The 14,418-nt window shown below is 43.5% G+C and overlaps 1 protein-coding gene across 1 annotated transcript in view; it reads right to left on the bottom strand.

Moving 5' to 3' along the window:
- LOC122943726 (inter-alpha-trypsin inhibitor heavy chain H3-like) overlaps nt 1–14,418 on the bottom strand; it is a 110,967-nt gene that overhangs the window by 50,727 nt on the left and 45,822 nt on the right. The window contains exons 7-9 of the mRNA XM_044301699.1: nt 9,850–9,975; nt 5,250–5,366; nt 1,882–2,050 (exon numbers count right to left, since the gene is read on the bottom strand). Of these exons, the coding sequence (XP_044157634.1) occupies nt 1,882–2,050; nt 5,250–5,366; nt 9,850–9,975 (412 nt within the window). The remainder of the gene's footprint in view (nt 1–1,881; nt 2,051–5,249; nt 5,367–9,849; nt 9,976–14,418) is intronic.

Genomic DNA, 14,418 nt, shown 5'->3' with positions numbered 1-14,418 from the left:
GTAACCCTCTGCAGTATGTTTACCCTGTAGTAAGTTATGCAATTTAGATTCTGCCATTGAGATCCGATCTGGGTCATCGTAAATGAATCCCAGGGCTTTGAAAAATTCCTCCACCGACCGGAGGGCCAGAGAACCGGGCGGCAGAGAAAAATCCCAGGATTGCGCTTCCCCTTTAAGCAGAGGCATGATGATACCAACCCTCTGATTTTCATCACCTGACGAAAATGGACGCAGTCGAAAATACAATTTGCATGACTCTTTAAAGCGGATGAAATCATCCGCACCCCCTGTAAATTTCTCGGGAAGAGCGACTTTGGGCTCGCCACCAATTTGACCTGCACCTGATGCCAGAACCCTCTGACACTGTGTGACCGAACTACGCAGATCCGCAACCTCTAGGGATAATCCCTGCATGCGGTCAACCAGTGCATCGATTGACGCCATCACAAAACCGCTGAGTAATGGCAGTCACAGTATGGCGGGTTATAATGTCACGGCGGACGGGATCTCAGATACACAGACAACCAAATACACAAGTGTCTAGGCTAGATGCTGGGGACAGGTCACCTCCTAGCACATCCCTGACTTCTCTCCCTATGCTGCTAAGCCCACATTCAGACCTAGATGGTAGGAATGAGTGTCCTCGTGCCTAGACTGCAAACACCCTAGAATCCCTGAGATGGTGAAAGGGGAGAAGAGGCAGAAGACACACAAATAGCCTAGACCGCAAACAACACAAACAGAAATCAAACTTATCTGAGCTGGAACAGACAATCCTTCCTTCCTTGAATCCAAGGCCAGACTGAAATCTATAACCCGCACGGCCCTCTGGGATTGAAGGCAATTTAAGCCAATGACCCCACCCAGAGCACCTGAAGGAAGGCGGATCCAGCATGATTCCAAAACAAACAAAAGGTTAGACATGTGCTGCCAATCTGACAGACCTCCGCACACCGTCTGAACAGGGCATGACACCAGAACACTTCAAAGTCAGTCAGTAGTGATTGCTTAGTGCAGACCTTTGGTTCACTGGTTATACTGAGAGGGAAACTGTCAATTAGGACACCCTACTCATGCGGGGAGGAACCTCAGGGTAGCCGTTATATGTTAGTCTTTGTATGTGTTAAGTGTAATACATGCAGCACTTTGTACTTGTTTGGGTACCCCAGAGCTGGTTCCTCCCCTTCTAAGCATAAGCCGAGGGCGGTTTAACTCAAAGTAAGGGGCAATGTAACACCCCAGAGTTGTGTTACTAAACTCTTTTGCCCCGCTACAATCTCCAAAGAGCCTTAACTTTGTCATCTGATGTAATTTTACATTATATCCTCATAACTGTGCATTATAAACTATGTTAAGTGTATATTGCTGTAATTTCCATGTTCACCAGCAGGTGGCAGTAATGTTCTGGCAAGGACTTAAGTTCAGTTTAGTATTTCTAAGCTGGAATAGTTCATTCCAGTTTAGTTCCCCCCTCTGTAAGCAGAGTGGGCTGTGCCCACATCCTGCAGCATGGGGAGCGAAGAAAGTTAGAGTCAGTGTGCCAGTCACCCTTGTTGGGGAAGGCTGTGTGTTAGTCTTCAGGAGTCCCCCTGCATAGGGAACCAAGCCAGGATCTTGTCTTGGCTGAGACATTGATCACCATCCACCATACAGAGACATTACACCACTCTGGCATTCCTAGCCTGCGGCGTGAGTTATAACACCTTGGAGGGCCCTGTGATTGTACCCTGCGCACGCTGCAATTGGCGTCACAAACAATCTATAGACTATCACCTACACCTGACCCAGCCATTGCATAATTTGGTGTCAGAGTGCATAACCCCGGTCCAGCTCGTTGCAAAAGTAGCTTACAGACTGCCTTTAAGAGAAAACTTTACTTACTTCCACTAGGATAAATCGTCTGGACAAATTTTCTAGCTTCTTCTAGATTTTCAGGCGTTGCTTTGACTAAAGAATCCTGCCACGGGTAAATTCTGTCGTCAAACAGTATGAAATTAAAGTGATCATGTTCCGACGTGTCATTCAGTATTCGGAGAAGGGCTTCTCTCGTCTGTGTACAGATACAGTTGTTATTTATTTTATATGCAATGTGATTAGTATTGGTTTAGGAAATTTCGTATAACACCTGCTTTTCTATGTGTGCAAAAAATCATACACATTCGGTACATTATAGTGCATGGCATAATTTCATAACATATAAGTAGGTACATATTAACACCTTAAGGACCTTGCCATTTTTCACCTTAAGGACCAGGCCATTTTTTGGAAACTTGACATGTGTCACTTTATGTGGTAATAACTTCGGAATGCTTTTACTTATCCAAGCGATTCTGAGATTGTTTTCTCTCGATACCTTGTGCTTCACGATAGTGAAATTTTTAGTCTATACAATTCAATTTATCTGCTTTTAAGGCGTAGTGATACATCATAAAAGAGTTATTACTTTACATTTCCACTTTCATGTTTGCATCATTTTGTAATCATTTTTTAGGATCTTATAAGGTTTAGAATTATAGAAGCAAATTTTTACAGCTTAAATAAAACTTCCGAAACCCACTTTTTAAGGACCACTTCAGTTATGAAGTCACTTAGTGGGGCTTACATAGTGGAAACCACCCATAAATGACCCCATTGTAGAGACTACACCCCTCAAGTTATTCAAAAAAGATTTTACAAACAAGAATCAATGGAAAAAGCTGACATTTTAAAATTTCACTTTTCTGGCAGATTCTCCATTTTAATGAATTTCTTCATGTAACACATCAAGGATTAACAGCCAAATAAAACTCTGATTCTGCAGTTTACAGAAACACTCCATACAGTATGTGGTTGTAAACTGCTGTACAGGCACAAGTCAGGGCGCAGAAGGAAAGGAGCGCCATATGGATTTTGGAAGGCAGATTTCACTGGGAAAATTTTTATGTTGCCATATGACAATTAAGACCCCCTGATGCACCCCTAGAGTAAAAACTTTAAAAAAGTGACCCATTCTGGAAATATCTTTTTTATTTTTGGGCTGATTTTAGGGTCTCATTTTTTGTGGGATGAGATAACGGTTTTATTGGTATGATTTTTGCCTACATGTGAATTTTTGATCGCTTGGTATTACACTTTTTGTGACGAAAGGTGACAAAAAATGGCTTTTTTGGCACAGTTTTAAATTATTATTTTTTTTACGGTGTTGAGCAGATTTTTACGCACGAGGCGATACCTATGTCTGTTTTGTTTTCAATTTTTTACTATTTTATATGTCTCTTATTAAGGGAAAAGGGCTTTTTTATTAAAACTTAAATTTTTTTATTGTTAAAAACACTTTTAATTCACTTTTATTCTTTTTTATTTTTGTCCCACTATGAGACTTCAACATTACTTATCCCTGTTCCAATGCAGCACAATACATCAGTGTATTATATGAGTGCATTACACAGTGTAAGACTATATGCATACGACCATGGTGTGTTTTGCGGTCCGCAAATCGCGGATGGCGTGGCACGGACAGCCTGTAATATAACTGCCTATTCTTAACAGCAATGTGTGGGCAAGAATAGGACAGGTTATATTTTTTTGTGGTCCATGGAACGGAGCACTCCGTGTGCTGTCCGCATCTTTTGCGGCCCCATTGAAGTGAATGGGTCCGCATCCAAGCCGCAAAAACGGCGGCTCAGATGCGGACCAAAACCACGGCCGTGTGCATCTAGCCTAATACACTGATAGTTTGCCTATGAGACCCAGCTTGGGGGCTGGGCCTCATAGACCTCCATAGCTCCCGGGCCGTAAGGCCTTTGAATGTCTTGGGGCTGCCATGGCAACCATTGGTTCCCAGTAACCGCAGCACGGGGATCTGATGGCTCAGGAGAGGGTGTGCAAACCTCTCATGCTGACTGCGGCGTATGAGGGGTTAATCCACCTATGCGTTATCACCTATGCTGGTGGATGCAGCAGGGACCCAGCTGTCAGTAACAACTGGATCCCTGCTGATGATCGCGGCACCGCACATGGGGGAATAGAAGGACCGCAGGACAAGAATGCTCATCCTGGGGCACCAAGTGCCGGCCATTTAGGACGAGCACTCTCGTCCTGGGTCCTTAAGTGGTTAAGGGGGTTTTCAGATTTAAATTATTTATCTCATAGACCTGCAAGTTATTTAAAGGGATATTGCAGTTTGAGCAAATAAAGGTTTTTTAGAGATCCTGAATAATATGAGAAATTGATACTGTTTTTTGGAAAAATAGTTGTTGCCTCTCCTGACATGCCTGTTTTAGTAACTACTTGCATTCCCCATGTAATAATAATTACGGAGCATCTGCTCATATGACTCTACATTGTGCTATTCCTCTATTTTTTTTTTTTAAGTTTGTGAATAAATTGGCAGCATTCCAGTTGGGGCACAGTCTGACACTAGCAACACTGATTAGATAGTGTTTTACTATGCAAGGACACACCCCAACTGGTAACACCCAAATGGACCTTTAGTGCAGACTGATATATATATATATATATATATATATACACATATGCATGCATACTGTCACCTGCAGATGTAGATTTGGAAAGTTTTACAGAGTAACTAAACCTCTATAAGAACTTTTAATATGTTGTCCCTAATAAAACTATTTGTAATATACTTTATTAATCAATTTTGTATTTTATTATACTTTTACTTCCCTAAAGTGCACCATTCACTCTGCACCTAAAACTCAGTTCTCTTATACACCGCTGACAGATCAGCGGTGTATGGAGTACGGGCTGTGAAATTTATGAATGGGGCTGTAGCAGCGCTGTGAGTACGGGCAGGAGAGCAGATTGCCGCTCCTGCCCGTGACCCCCGGAGGTTTACTAACTCCTGGCATAGCACATGGGTACACTGTACCCATGTACTATGCCAGGATTAGCTGAGCGGAGCATGTTCTCCTGCCCGTACTCCCTGCTTATGCTGCCCCATTCATAAATTTCACAGTCTGTACTCTGTACAGCTGAGCTGTCAGCGGTGTACAGAGAACTGAGTTTTAAGTGCTGAGTGAATGGTGCGCTTTAGTAAAAATATCATTAAAATATAAAGTATATTAGAAATTGTTTTATTAGGGCATTAGGGACAACATATTAAAAGTTGATATAAGGTTTAGATACTCTTTAATTTTGCTTAAATGTTAATTGTGTCACACTTAATAGATATACAGGATAAAAAGTAACACAATAAATATGAGATACCAGAATCTAAAAAGTACAAAATGATGTACAGAATATCTTACCTGCTCCATTTTTCTTCCCCACATTGATCCACTTCTGTCTATGACGTAAACTACATTTTTTGGTACACCAGACAATTTAGGGGGAGCAAAAAAGTGAACAAAATATCCATTGACAACCTAAAAAAACAAATATAACAAAGTTATTGTCATACCAAAAGTGTATCTATACTATATGGGCAACTGCAGATAGTATCACATTGCTGAGACCTCTTTCTATCCCTAAAAGGGTTGCCCCACAAACATATTCTACAGTTTTCAAACCAGCACTTGGATCTGAATACTTTTGCAATTGCATATAAAATGTACATGTATAGCGCCACCTGCTGTTTGTTTGTTTTTTCTTATTTCTTTGTCCTGCTCACTGAGATGGCCGCACATGCTCAGTTTCATCCTTCAACTGCCTCCTGAGCTATGATAGGGAGAGCTGAGACACGCCTCCTGAGCTGTGATAGGGAGAGATGAGACACGCCCCCTGAGCTGTGATAGGGAGAGCATGGGCATGCCTCTTGAACTGAGGCAGAAAGGACACTCCCCTTGAGTTGTCGGCTTGATATAAATCTAGCTGAGCAATGAATGGAGAGATCTCTGGATCCATGTGAGGTACAGGGCTGGTCCTAGATTTGTTAGAAAGAGATTCTCATGTACTATATGATGTCTGATTTTCATTTTTTACATTACACATGGCATAATACCTTTAAGTGTAATATTATATTATTCCTCCTTCTTCTATGGAAGGAGATTTACTAAGGCCTCTTTCACACACCTGTGTCAGTGATGACATCCACAACAAGATGGACTGCGTTTTTTCAATGAAGATGTAGGTGAAGGGTCCATTGCTGGTCTGTGTGTCTGTTTTTTGCCCCATATGTGTTATCTATATTCCACAGGCCGATAAAGGTGATGTCACGGCTGTAAGTGAGCAACACACAGTAAATAGCAACTGACCGGACCCAAACTAGGGAGGATAAAGGGTGACCCCTGTCAGACCCTAAAAGCTCTCCCTAAGCTGCTATGCACATGTCCGGATCCATATGGTGGATCGAGACATGCCCGCATACCTCAGGCTGATGACCACTGAAACCCCTACAATAGTGGAAGGGGCACGGTCACCGGTGCCCTGCTCAGTATATGAACGGAACCGGGGTCGCCTCGGATCCAGTCAGCAAAGAACAGAAACACACAATGTCTGAACACTTATCTGACGGAGCTGCGGCTGCAGTGAAAACAGATCCAAAGTCAGCAGACAATATCCGAAGTACTTGCTTCAGCAGAACACAGATCCAGTGAAAAGATATCACACAGGTGAAGCTACTCAAGCGAGACATACAGCTCAAATGAAAAGTATAATCCGCACCTCTACAAAGGAGAGGGGTGATTTAAAGGCAGCGAAATCAAACACAGGAGAGACAGCTGGGAGGAAGGAAACCGAAAGTAAAGACCTCATCACAGGGGCGGAGAAACAGGGCAGAGGGAACTCCTCCAAGCTCTAGTAGTGACATCATCACAGGGGTGGAGAAACAGAGCTGTGAGAACGTCTCAAAGCTCTGGTAGTGACAGGTGATTTCCAGAATATTATCTACCAATGGTCAGTGAAAACCACCAAGGCCATCCAATTTCTGTCTGTGGTTTTTACGGACCCATAGACTTCATGGGAGTGTTAGGCTAGCATCACACACCAGAGTAGTGTGTCTCCATTGTTTTCCAATTAACCCACAGAATAAACATATTGAAATCAATAGCTCTGTGTACTGTCTGTGGAGAACGTTTACAGCAAACATCCCTGATTCACTGACATGTGAAATAGGCCTGAGCAAAATGAGGCAAAATATGGAATATCTAACATGTTCTGAATTTATCATGCGTTTTAGACACTTTTTTAGTCCTAGCAAAACTTGAAAGTGGGAGATATTACTAACTATATTTAAAATGTGCACTTTTTTGTGAATGTAAAATATGAAATTATATGGTAAGCAAGCCACGAGGAGGCTTAAAGGGTTTATCCAATGCCTAGGCCCCTCCTATAGAGAATACTTACCTGCTCCCCAGTACCTATGTTACTCTCGATCCCTGCACGGCTGGCACTGCATCTCCCCGCTGCTCGGATCAAAACATCCCGCTACGGGGGAGCAGCCAATAGCAGGACGCGACAGGGGCGAGCCTCCCTAGCGTCACCCGCAATGCTGAGAAGTATTGTCTCCGTCGCGGCCTGCTATTGGCTGCTCCCCCTGTTGCCAGAAGTTTTATTCCGAGCAACGTGGAGATGCAGCGGCGGCCGTGCAGGGATCAATAGTGATGTAGGCGCCGTGGAGCAGGAAAGTATATTGTATACGAGTGCACTGGGCAGTGGGTTTGAATAATCCATTTAATGAGAAAACATGAGTATAATATGACTAGGAAGTTTATTATGATACATCTATAATTCCAATATATTTTCAATAATTTTTGCCATTTTCGCCAACTCCCTAGTGTATGCATCTATAAAATTATATATAACGTTATAATATAATGATATTTATAATGAGGAAGCCTGATTCTCAGCCCAATTTGTACACTGACCCATATATGACACACTTTAGCTAAATCCTTACGTGGTAACCTGGAAAACCTACCTTTATATGCAGTACCCTGAATTCTTGCACTAATCGGGTCTGATTGCCTGGACTGTGAATGGATTTAGCCACCAAATTGTTATGCGCAGCAAGTCATTTTCCTGTTTTATGACGTTTTATATGAGAACTGATGCCTTATTTACATACTTTCGGATAATGTATGAGGTATGAGGATTCCACTGTTTTTTATAAAACATGTGAAATGCTAAAATGTGTATATGTTCTAATAATGTCTGTGTTATGGCTGGTTTAGCAATTTATGCAGCAATAATGGGGTGGATCCCTCCTAGCAGTGAGTATTTCCTTAAGGGCTCATGCACATGACCGTTGTTTGGATCCGCATCAGAGACAAAATTTTTTTGGCGGCCTGGATGCGGAGCTGTTCACTTCAATGGGACGCCCATTTTTTTAATGGGGGAAAAAACACGGCGCAGTTGTGTGCATTAGCCCTTTAATGGAGCCACAGAATGTAATTTGCAGACAATAATAGGATAGGTTCTATTTTTGTGCGGAACGGACATAAGGACAAGGAATGCACACAGAGTAATTTCCGTTTTTTTTGCGGACCCAATGAAATGAATGTTTTTGCATATGGACCACAAAAAAACCTGAATGGACATGGAAAAAATATACGTTTGTGGATGGTTCTAACATGAAGGCAAGAAATTAGTTGAATAAAAGAAGAACACACAGATTAGAGTAAAGCAGATTTAAAGGGGTTGTGTACAAAACATATTCTACATTTTTCAAACCAGCACCTCAATCTGAATACTTTTGTAATTGCATGCAATTAAAAAATTTGTACAGCCGCTGAGTTATTCAATGACCATTATCTGTATAGCGCCACCTGCTGTTTGTTCTTTTCCTTATTTTTCTGTCCACCTCACTGAGGTGGTCGCACAAGCTCAGTTTAAATCTTCCACTGTAACCATTGATATGTTCTGTTAGAAGCTGTGGCAGTTACAGGGAGAGACCTGCAGCAGAAAGGACACACTCCTACCTGGCTGAAGATAATTTAGCAGAACAATTGGAGTAGTGAATGGGGAGATCTCTGGATCCATGTGAGATACAGGGCTGGTTCTAGCTTTGTTAGAAAGATATTGCCATCTACTATATGACGTCTGATTTTCATTTTTTTTACATCAATCATGGCATAACCCCTTTAAGGTCCTTTTACACAGACTGATGATTTGGCAGATTATTGGGGATGAGCTTTGTATAAATGCTTGTTCCCGATAATTGGCCTGTGTGAAAGGTACCGGCAATCACCCAAAGAATGAGCAAACACTTGTTTATGAGGTGACTGATTGTGTCGTTTTGCCATCACAAAAAAAAGCATTGTTCCTGTGCAGCAGACCATACTGTCTAAACAAAGATCCTCTGCATTAGAACAATGATTTTCTAAGGGGACAAGAGATCACTCTACAACAACAAATAAACTCTATCCCCTAAAAAGAATTGGGGCATATTTAGATTTAATAGCGGTGGATTTTCCACCTTCATTAAAGGGCTTCTGTCACCCCCAAAACCCTTTTTTTGGGGGGCTTGTTAAAATCCTTATGTAACGACTATTCCCTATATAGGGTTCTTACCTTTGTCTGTGGCTTTGTTTCCATAAAAATCGATCTTTTAAAATATACAAATCGCTTCACTACCAGCAAGTAGGGTGTCTACTTGCTGGTAGCCGCCGCAAAAAAACGCCCCCTCCTCCTGTTGATTGACAGGGCCAGCGAACGCTCTCCTGCTCCGGCTGGCCCTGTCAGCATTTCAAATCCCGCGCCTGTCTTCATTCTGCACAGGCGCTCTGAGAGAAGGAGGCTCGCCTTCTCAGCACTCCCTCAGTGCACCTGCGCCGATGACGTCACCGAAAGAGAAGACGTCATCGGCGCAGGCGCATATAATGTGTATTTCGACAGTGGGAGGGGTGCAACACCATGGGCACCATAGAGCTTGGAAGCCCCCTATAAAAATTCAGCACTATTACACCTCACCTGTATGTTTCCAGGAGATTCTCTATTTACATCATAGGTCACAGTAAAATCTCCATCCAGTAACGTGGTATCGCAGTCGGCACATGATCGCTGCTGATCTATCGTTGGTTTAAAAGAGACATGGCCCTGAAGACAAAAAAAAAGACAAGAAACCATAATAATTGGTGTCCTAAATTTGTCTGTATGGCAACACAAGAACAGGTCTACAATTAACAATTTTGGGTAAGATTACTAATTGCTATGGGAGGCAGGCAATCTATGTCATTCCAGCTGCAGTGAATCTGCAAAGCCCAACATAGAGAAAAGGTACACAATATGCAATTTTCCAAGCCTTCTAAATAAACTTTCCTTTAATGAAAAGCTAAGAACATATGTATATATTATACTCCTCAACATTGAAATTGCAACACCAAGAAGGAAATCACTATAATCGATAGACATGTTAGTAAGACATACATTATAAAAAAATGGAAACAAAATATTCAAAATATCTTGATTTATGCAGTATTGAGTATACATGCAGACTTACACACACTTACATGCCTTAGCATGCTATCAATGAGGTTATTAAATGGGTGTCTGAGGAAGGTTCTGCACTTGGGCACATAAATCATCAAGATCTACAGCTGCCAACACAGCTGAAACTGGCTCTTGAGAAACTTTGGAGAAATAGCCATACCACTGGTTCCATGACCAAATCAATGTGACGACAAACTGCTAGTGTTCCCGAAATAAAGTCTAGAGTGGTCCAGCTTCCATACATTATGCCATTCCACACCATAGTTCCAGAAGTAGGGCCAGTGTGACGATCCCATGTGAAGGTCTCTTCATGGTTTTGCCCACATAGTCTCCAAACCAACCTCTGGCTATTACTGTGCTTGATAAAAAAGCAAGATTCATTGCTAAAGAGGACAGCTTCATTCTAGCCTCCATTATCATCTTGCTGTGCACAGTGTTGATAGTGTCACGGCGCCGTATGGGTGGTAGACCCCACACCGAACACAGGAGGGGAGGGAAGAGGTACTAGGCCTGGAAACTAGGAAAAGGGGAAAGGTCGCCACTTAGTGAATCCCTAAACTGAACCCTAACTACTATCAGTAGGACCCTGGAAATAGTGTCAGGACAAAAGACGACCAGTTCCTTTCCAGCTGAAGGAACAGGAGACTCCCTCAGGCCTAATACCAAAAGATGGGGGAATACAACAAACTAGAAATAGGGAAAAAAACACTTCACTCCAAAGTATGCGGGCGAGCAGGAACTCAGAGGAGAAGAGCTATCAACCACATAGCATGATGGGTGAGACCAGACTAAATAGAGGAGTGGGAATGACCACTTAAGCTACACCTGAGACAAGAGGTGTGGTCATAACCAGCAACAACACATAAACAAGTGAAACCAAAGAGGCTGTCAGATAACATCGAATGCAGCCAGTCTCTTAGATCTTCTGACCCCTGTCACGGGAGAGACCGTGACAGATAGGCTTTGAGAGAGGTGGGGTGAGGTCAATGGAACACCTGTAGCTGGACATCTGGCTCAATGTTGTTCAAACGCCTTCTGATGGTTTGTGTAGACCCTGTTTGCTGCTGTAGGCTTGGGATGCAACCTTCAATTTCACTTGCAGTACAGATTGCTACGCGCCATTCTTCTAATCAGATGATTGGTCTGTGCAGAGGTTCTCCTCTGTGTACCTCCTGCTGTTCTCCCAACCACTGGGACACACAACTTCGAACAGTGCTGACTTCTCAGCTTTGGCATGTAGTGATAAACTAAGGTCTCTCAGTAGAGATGGCCTTGCAGTTCGCCCGGCGGTCATTTCGAGGCGAACTTTGCGTGTTCGCGATTCGCCGAACATGCAAACATATGGAGATATTCACATCCGCCATAATCTTTTACATTGTGAAGAACTTTGACCCATGACACATCCATCAGGTGGTACAGGACAGCCAATTGAGACATTTCAGCACATGGACATACCCCCTACCTTATAAATAAACCTGATCTGGCCACCATTTTACATTCAGTGTTTTGCCAGTGTAGGGAGAGGTTGCTGTGTGGAGCAGGGACAGGCTGTTAGGGACACCAAACGCTAGCTAATAGGGCCACAAAAGTCCTTTCAGGGACTGGTATAGGTGTGTTATCTATAGGTGTGATACACAGAGGGGTGCGATATACTTATAATATACTTTTATAATGAGTCAAAAACACATAGATCTATATAGTGATCACCTGGAAGTCAGGGGCCTAGGGGCTAGGGGCTTACTAGGGCCATTTTTATATAGGGTAAGGTTCCGGACGGGGTCGCTCTTATCAGGGCTGGTGGTCTGTGGTTAGGCTATCAGGGCCAGAATAGCACCCCCCTGTAGGGCAATATCAGGGACAGTTCTTTGCCCACCCTGTTCTTCAATACCACATCATCATCTAGCCCAGGGATAGATGTTTTTAGCTTTCCCTCCGGGATTCATGGATGTGAACTGGAACCCCCCAGATTGTGGTAGGACATATGGTTTCTGATTTGGTGCCGCCGAGCACCTGATTTAGTGCCGCCGAGCACTTGTTAAGCTACCACATCTATGCTTTTTGCTTAACTTTAATAATTTAATTTATTTGCATTTTGAGGGATATCTTTTCCATTCACACGTCCGCAAAATGAGTCAGCACATTCCAGCCCCATTGAAAATGAATGGGTCTGCACCTGTTCCGCAACATTGCGGAATGGGTGCAGACCCATTCATTTTCAATGAGGCTTGAATGTGCTGTCCGCATCCGCATTTGCGGATCCGCACTGCTGCATCCGTGCTTCCGTTTCCGCAAAAAAATAGAACATGTCCTATTCTGGTCCACAATTGCAGACAAGATTAGGCATTTTCTATTATAGTGCCGGCAAAGTGCGGTTCGCAAATTGCGGAATGCACATTGCCGGTGTCCGTGTTTTGCAAAACACTTACGGACGTGTGAATGGAACCTCAGAGTAACATTATTAAAGGTTACGTTTTATCTTTATGTATATTCTAATAGAATGCCTTCCTTGTATAATGTTATAATATACTTTCTATGTTAGAAAGTATATTATAGTGCATTTGTATTGTGCGGCAGTTGTGTGCGGTTCTGCTGCGATACTGCAGGTAAATAGAGGGACAAGAGTTATTTGAACAAATCATTTCTACTGGTCTGATATACCAGTCGCCCCCCCAAAAACTTATTGAAGCAGGGGTGTTATATACCAATATACTTTCTTTATAGTGCATTTGGGTACTGTATAGTGCATTTGCGCATGCGCGTATGCAAAAATTATATTGCCAATATTTCGCATTGAAAAAAATTATGAATGGAGATCGCAAATTTGAATAATACATCTGGTATGTCACTCTCCATGTTGTGGGACTATTTGTGCACTTCTAGTAATTATTTCTTGGCTGCAAATAGGAGCTGAAGGTTTTTCAGGTTTGCCTGCCATTAAAATGAACGGGACCCGCCGCAAACTTGCGGTTCGCAAACATTTGATTGTGTTCGCGCGATCGCGTTCCTGAATCGTCCAGGCAGATGTTCGTCCATCACTATCTCTCAGTTCAAGGATTCTGTCCCTATCAGTTTGCGACACGTGGAGATAACTAGCACGTTAAAGAACAGAAGGCATTGCACAATGATCCCACATGATCTGAGGTTTTATGTGGCTAAAACACTTTTCTTTCAATCTGGCTTTTATAATCATCTGTAGATCTTAGGAACATCTGCTACTTTTTCAATTTGCATAACTTTACGGTTTGTTTATGGTTTTGCATCGAGGATTCGTTTGTGCCATGTGACCACTGTGCATTAGTGAAGCGCTTGCTACTACTCACCACTCTGTGGTCTCCCGCTGGCCTGCACCGCTCTGCACTGTATCCTGACATACACACACTGTCAGGACATAGTGCACATAAGTGTGCATTATAACTTGACATTGTTTGACGTCAGGTCTCAGTGCAGCGCGTGAAGAAGAGGATGGAAGATCTATGGAGTGTCGACAGTGTCCCTACAGTAAAGATAAGTATTGGATTTCACTGGCACTGCGGTTGGGCACTGATGGCTAGGAGGGAGAGTAGCATAGGGGAGTTCATGGCAGTGGGGGGGAGCCGGTGGCACTGGGGGAAGTTCATCGGACTGGGGGGAGCTGATGACACTGGTGGAGAGCAACTGCTGGCATGGGGGAGCTGATGGCACGGGGGGCAATGGCACTGGGGGAGCTGGTGGCACTGGGAGGAACTAATGGCACTGGAGGAGGAACCGATGGCACAAGGAAGGGGGAACTGATAACACTGGGAGGTGAGCTGATGGCACTGGGGGTGAGCTGATGGCACTCGGGGGGAGATAATGGCATGGGGGGAGCTAGTGGCACAGGGGGGAGCTGGTGGCATTGCGGGAGAAACTAATGGCACTGGAGGAGGAACTGATGGCACAAGGCATGGGGAACTGATGACACTGGGGGGAGAGCTGATGGCACTGGGGGGAGCTGATGGCATGGGGGAGTTCATGGCACTGGGGGGAGCTGGTGGTACAGGGGGAGGAATCATGGCACTGGAGGAGAAACTG

This window comes from Bufo gargarizans, chromosome 7 (genome assembly GCF_014858855.1).
Source record: "Bufo gargarizans isolate SCDJY-AF-19 chromosome 7, ASM1485885v1, whole genome shotgun sequence".
NCBI lineage: Eukaryota > Metazoa > Chordata > Amphibia > Anura > Bufonidae > Bufo > Bufo gargarizans.
The sequence above is the reverse complement of the archived record's forward strand: the minus strand, read 5'-3'. Positions and strand labels throughout refer to the sequence as shown.